Here is a 6,946-nt window from a genome sequence, read left to right as displayed (position 1 = left end):
CCCTCAGAATGCTGCGCGATTATGGAGTTTAGTAAAATTATTGGACATATTTTCTATTGATATTGATGCCGTGTCCATCGCGATAGAGATTGTAATCAATTTATCACCCAGCCCTACTACATCGTGGAAGTTAATACAAAAAATACCATTATAAAGAAACTAGAAATGCAACACTTTGTTTTGCAAATGTTTACCTCGACAAACAGTAAAATGATCAAGCTGAATCTGGTTTTATTATCTCTCCTCATCATCACATGAAGCTAAATATGCTTACCTCCATTCGATGCATTTCAGCATTCATCTTCTGGATGTCTCCCTGGCTAATGTCGAACTCCACTACTGACCGAGTCTCCTTTAGAATAATGGTCTTCCTCTCCCACAGCATGATCTGCTGCCTGCAGATTTACAAGAGCCTGAGGTCAGACTGAGATGCTGTTCTTTTAAATATGTCTAAAATATGACCTCAGCAACACGTCAGCTTAAATCTCTTGTGTATTTAAAAAATTATGTTAAGGTATGTAATTAAGATGGTGACCAGTTTGTGATTAAATGTGACTGACTTAGCCTCCGCCAGACACTTGAGGAGGTTCTCTTTTTCCTCCTGAATGTTCTCGAGTTTCATGTGAAGGCTGGCAGATTGCTCTTCAGCATCCTGACAAAAACACATTCAAGTTAGTTCTAGTTCGATTGCAAAGTTAAAAAGGGAAGGAACAACTATCAAACAGCCATGCCATGCCTTGAGTTTGTTTCTAAAGTCTGTCTCCATCTGTATGTTTTCCATCTCCAGAGTCTCATTTCGCTCTTTGTTCTTTGTCTTCAGCTTGCAGAGCTTCTCGAGGTCTTTCCTCAGCACCATGGAGCCCCTCTCCAGCTCCGCCAGCTCTCGTTCCTCTTGTTTAGTCTGACCTGGGGGTGGCGAAGTTACAGTCAACATTGTTAAGGGATGCTAATGGTTAATAGTGAATAGCTTTACAATTAAATGTGGTATTATCAGACTGGCAACTCATACACAACAGAATTACTGTACTGCATCTGATTTGAAAGTGTCTTATAAAACCTGTTAACCCAAGAAGTGATTTTCTGCACATGGGATGCGTACCATCTAGTCGGATGTCCTTCATTTGCAGTCCAGTGTAGTCTTTCTGCAGTTTGCGCATCTTCTTCTTGTTGACATCCAACTCTCTGGTCAGGCCCACCAGGGTTCCCTGGTGCAGCAACCAGAGGCGCTGCTCACTCTTGATGTGAGCAGCAAGCTCATCAATCTCAACTAGTATATTATCGATCTTGATTTGCAGAGGATGCACGTCTTCTTGCTGGGAATAGGAAGAAGCAAATCAAAAATGTGTCTCGGTATTTTTAGGTCTAAATTATAAAAAGCATTTCTAAGTCCACTTTATTACACTTATGCATCAAAATCCTATGAGGCATAAAGTTCATCAGCCTCATGTCTACACATAATCAATCCATCAGGAGCCATCTCACTGGAGAATTTATAGAAAATAATTAAATTTGTATATTATGAAAACATTATTATTATTACAATACTTTGTATATATTTTAAGTGTTTTTTAAATTATTTAATTAAGTACTTCAATTTATGTGCATAATTATTTTTTAATAGTAACCAAAAGTTTTCTGTAAATTAAGAAAAATAAATAAATACAAAAGATGTGAAAACTTTAACATGAATCCACTAAAGAAGCATCATCTCCCACAGAAAATTTTGGAAAAATCCAGCCTTTAATTTGACTTAATTGTCTTTAAAGAAATCACCAATGGCACAACTGCAGATATCCCCTAATAACTTTTTGAAATGAAATAAAAATAAATAAATAAATAAATAAATAAATAAAGCATTTTCTATGAGCTTCTAATTAACAACCCATGTTATTCTCTTTTCCTGAGGCATAGAGGCCCATTTCTCTTGTTCACTGTCCATTATCCTAAATGAGGATCATGTTTTTCCTGCACCTGACACAATAAAAAGGATCATGAAACAAAAGGTAAAACAAACCTCTAAAGTTCATTGCTAGAAAACTGCACCAAAAAGTGGCATTTTTACAATAAACACCAGTTATCTACACAACAACCAGCTATGTAGATAACTGATGTAGCCACTGCAAAAGTAGAAATAGAGTTTGCTAATGCTACATAGCCTTTAGTTGGGACACTGTGCTTTGGTCAGATTAACTTTTTGGAAACAAATTCTCAGTTGGGTTTGGTGTGAAACAAGGAATAAAGTTTATATGTCTATGAAAGGTACTATATAAGTATTTTACTTACTTACTTATATGGAGATACGCCTCATATCAAAACACATCAGAAAGATTTAAATAATTGGAAAAAAAAATCAAGTGGGCTCTCCTAGAAAATTGGAAATGATTAATCACTGTGTCTTTAAATTGAATAATGGTGTAAAACAGAGCACCAGAAGAAAGGAGAGCATAAGTGGGGACCCAGGACAATCATCAGAGATCAGAGTTCGTTCTCCCAGAAAGATGGTAAAACTAAAGTAAAAGCTAAAGTTTACTGTCTCCATTTAGTCTCTTACCCCGGTGATCTCCACAATTTTAGCAATCCTGATTTTTAGGGTGTTCACTGTTGTTTCTTTCTGCCTGATTTGTCGAACAAGCGAAGCAAATGTATTCTCATGCGAATTCAGCAACTTGTTGTACTTATTAATCTCCTCATCAAGGCTCTCCAAGGAAATGGTCAGGCTGTTGACATGCTGCTCAACCTTCTGGCACTCCAGCTTCACTGACAAGGTGTCTCTTTCCTGCAGCTGCAGCTGATGCATCTGTAATTAATGTAGTAAGAAAGACAAAAGACATACTTTCTGATAAAAAGAAAAAAATAAACACAACAAAGAAAATGCAAACAAAAAAAAATAGCTTAAATTGTGGATTCTGGTTTGTTATTGTCAAACATTTGAAGCCACTTTTTTTTTTTTTTTACCTTCTCCTTCTTTCGAGTGACCAACTTGTTTGTGAGATTTTGTGAATGTGAAGCCGCCTTGCTGTGTGTGAGCTGCTGCTGAAAGTAGGCCATAATTTTCTCTTGCAGCTCCAGACGTGCAGCACTCAGTTTCTCCAGCCTGTTCTTCTGACTTTTTAGTTCAGTTTGATGTGCCGTCATTTCCTTGAAAAGAGAAAAAAGTAGAAGTCAGGTTAGGAAACTGAAAGCAAGCATCAGAGCAGGGAGAGGTTTCAGAAGGTTCTTGTTGTACTTTTGTGAGTGCGGCAAAGATCTGCTTTGTCTCAGACAGGGAATTTAGACAGGCGGTGAACTGAGCCTGCAGCGCCTCTCGTTCCAACTTTTTCTTATTGATCAGTTTTTCCACAGACACACAGTCCATTGAACTCCGGTTCAGCTGAACGGTCAGCGTCTCATTATTCTCCAGCTCTACGTAGATGGATTTCTTATAACCTTCAATCTCTCTGTCCAGCAAGATCACCTCATCCTCAACCGCACTAAAGTAAAAAAAAAAATACAAAAAAACATGCAATCAAGCAAGGATAACATTATTAGCATTTCAGTTTAATAATAAAAAAAATCAGAGTATATCTTAAATATATAGAACTTTGGACAGATTCAGCAGAAACAACATATTTTTCACATCTGCTTGAGAAACCTCAAACAGCCAAGCAAATATTTCTTTTTTATTTAAAATTCTTCCTTGTCAAGTTGTTAAAACCAACTTGTACAGAAGTTGACATCTTCAGCCTTCCCCCTTACTCTCCATCTTACCGTACAGCTTCCTGCATCGCATTAACAGTCTCATCGTGTCTCTTTATGTCTGTTATGTTGCTGTTCCACTGGTGCAGCAGCTTTTTGTGCATCATTAGCAGCGATTCGTATTCCATCTCAGCCTAGACAAAGACAGTCATGAATGCACAGCTTTCAAGTCTGACCTCAGGTTCTGAATATATTAAAATACTGTTAGAGTTAAACTAGCTGGTGAAAAGCCACACTTGCACACCTTCTTAATGTTTATGTTTCTTCTTAATATTATGTTTTTCATTTAGCTTATCTTATTATTGTCTGAATTATCATACTTCACCATTGTAAAAAAAAAAAAGAAAAATGAAAATTTTTTATTGTTATGCTGATGATTCTCAGCAATATTTATCTATGTAAATACTTTCAAAAGTAATGTGAAAAGTCAGTGTTATAGGACCTGACATGCTGACATTCGCTCTAAATGAAAACACACAGAAGGGAGCTCTGAATTAAAATAAAATATAAATGAATCAAAATGATCAGAAAAGCACTTGTGTAAATAAAAGGGATCACCTGATATATTTTTTTCACAATCACTGAGGCAGTTGCAAAACCGGTTAATAAAAATATGCGATGCCTGATTACATAGTCTTCTTCTAAAGCTGACATTTGAACCGATATGCTAGAAATTCTTAATTTTTCTTAACGTAACAGTTACCTCAGAGAGTGCTTTGGTGACTTCCGCTGTCTCCTGGGCTTGAGCGCTTCCCTGGATCTTGTACTCCGCCACCTGCTGTGCCTTGCTGTCCAAGTCCTTTGTCAGATGATCTACATACAAGTCCTGATGACAAAGAGACATTTTCAAAAAAATTACCACTCAGTTCAGGATTTTTCCTACCACCTAGAAAATTAGTTAAGACGTGTCAATGCAAAACAGCATAGGCACCTGCTTTATTTTGTCTTCTTCTGCCTTTGTCTTCTGTGCGTTCACTTTGTATCTGGTGTAATCCATGACTTTGACTTGGGACTGCAGTTCCTCCCTGGCTGCTTGGGCGAAAATGACCCGCTGTTGCTTTTTGTCTAGGTCCGCCTGCCTTGCAGACACTGGTGTAAAACAGAGAAGTGAAAGATGTTGTGATGTTTAAAATTTGAGGTTAGATATTTGATCTGAAAAATCACATTCTACTGTTATGGTAATACTGTGTATATCCACTGTATGACATGATGGGCTGCATTCCATATATACCGTTTCAACATCCTGTGAATTTACAATTCTGTCCAGTTAAAATAATCGTTTTGCACCGTGATCATCATTTATTTATTTACTCTGTTTTTCCTTGACTGGTTCTTTGTGAGTGCGTAGATTAGCTGTAGAATATTCCTGTTAGCTGGGCACTCATGGGAATGCTCACAGCTGTTCAGTGTTTTCTCCACTGGTGAATAAATAACTCTTCTAGTTCATCAAAGTCCCAAAGCCTTATTTTTTAGATTAGATTAAGGCGTCATGAATTGCTTTTAAACTTCTTCTAACCTACTTCATGTTGTCCTTTAAGGGATTTCTTGATCCTATGTGTCACAATTAATTCCGTTAATAACTGATTAAGTAATAATTAAACAAAGGGGGGAACTGCTATTTTTTAAACACAAGATAAGTTTGGTTTGGAAATCTTGTTTTCCCTGAATAAATTAAATCATCTGGTATTTTTGATTTATCTATGTCTGATATTAAAAACTGTTTGAAAATCAGAAACATTTAAGAGGGATACCAAGCAAAAAAATATATAAGATATCTGTTATGGGCACTGTATTTAAAAACAAACCAATAAGATAAGTTTAAGTAAAGACAAGAACAACAAAACATTTTAATTCACAAAGCTTCTGTGAAAGCAATATATGACTTCAGCTTTGAGTCTTTTGGAAGAGCTTAGTTACCATAACAAGCACACACCGGATCGTCCATCTGACTTAACCTAAACTGAAGAGTGAAGCTCTTCTGACAAGCTCGTATTGTGACGCCATGGGCTGTGTTGTTTACCTCTGTGTTTGATTGCGGATGCACAAACTGAGAGATTATTGGATATGGGCTTAATTACATTTACTTCAAAATCGAAGTAATGAGTTTAAACATTAAAACATGTAACAGTTTAATGATCAGATATTTGCTCATTTGAGCAAAAAGAAAAGAGGGAAGAACATCAGTGATGCATGAGCAGCATCAACTGAAAAGCAAATCCTACCCACAGCTTTGGCTTGGCGGCTCAGATTTTTTATGTTGTAATAATGGCTCTGTGCCTCTTTCAGACGATCTTGTTCACGCTTCAGTTCAGCTTCGGTCTCTGTCTTGGATTCTTGAATGTCGTGCAGCTTGCTTTCAGCTGCTTTCTGTTTTTTTTCGGTTTTTTCCAATTCCTGAATTAGCTCAGCTACCTTTTTACTCCCCACCCTTTTAACTGGCACCTGGACTCAGAAGAAAGAGAGCATAATGAGAGAATCAGACATAAAACTTTCAAAGCTGTCACTACGCTGGGGCCACAATGGTGTAATACATGTGCTGTTTGTACAACAGGCCAAACAAGAACTGTTCACATTTCATTTAAATCCTAATTTTGTTGATGTTGATTGAAAAGTAGCCAACCATTCCCTTCAGTTCTAGCCGGAGTCCTTCTAGACGTTTTTCAAAGTAAACGTTGAAAGCATTTTGAAATCCTTGGATCAGCGGCTGTAAAGCAGAGGACACAAACAATTATCAGGAGGCAAGATCACCAGAATATCTTGAAACGGCTCATAAATTCATCAAATGTTTGTGAAACTTAAATATTAACATACAAGCACATTTTAAGCTTGTATGTTTAAGCTTAAATATATACAGTAAAACACTGTATATATAAACACAGACATGTTCAGGGTGTATAATGAAGAGGTTTTCATGTTCTTCCTCTTCTTGTGGTGAGTCCTCGTCATGTTCTGGTCCCCTGTCGTCTTCTGATGTGCCAATGCTCAACTGATCAGCTGCAGGAGCTACACAGAGTGCCAAAAAAAAACATGAAGTAAAATGTGAAGGAAACTTACAAAAAAGAGAAGGTATTTTTTTTAAAGTCTGACATAGAGTTTGGAAGAGTTTCATTGTCTTTGTCCTTAAAACCAGCTTGAAAACTTCCCCTTTTTTTGTTATGTTTCCTTTATAGTTGATAGCATATTGCTAACTTCATGTGTGACATTTTCTACT

The 6,946-nt window shown here is 36.9% G+C and overlaps 1 protein-coding gene across 1 annotated transcript; it reads right to left on the bottom strand.

The window, feature by feature from the left end:
• Positions 1–250: 250 nt before the first annotated feature.
• On the bottom strand, positions 251–6,771 carry LOC103133283 (coiled-coil domain-containing protein 40-like). Its single transcript, XM_007545065.2, has 13 exons — positions 6,617–6,771; positions 6,356–6,439; positions 5,958–6,177; positions 4,667–4,824; positions 4,439–4,561; positions 3,748–3,869; positions 3,227–3,470; positions 2,956–3,138; positions 2,552–2,797; positions 1,100–1,313; positions 737–906; positions 561–652; positions 251–395 (listed from the first exon to the last, which is right to left on the bottom strand). Exons 2-13 carry the CDS (start codon positions 6,356–6,358, stop codon positions 251–253), a joined length of 1,920 nt encoding a protein of 639 aa, XP_007545127.2. The 5' UTR covers positions 6,359–6,439; positions 6,617–6,771.
• Positions 6,772–6,946: the final 175 nt, after the last annotated feature.

The sequence above is a fragment of the Poecilia formosa genome, unplaced genomic scaffold (genome assembly GCF_000485575.1).
Source record: "Poecilia formosa unplaced genomic scaffold, Poecilia_formosa-5.1.2 Scaffold2505, whole genome shotgun sequence".
Taxonomy (NCBI): Eukaryota; Metazoa; Chordata; class Actinopteri; order Cyprinodontiformes; family Poeciliidae; genus Poecilia; species Poecilia formosa.
This window is presented reverse-complemented; position numbering and strand designations above follow the sequence as displayed.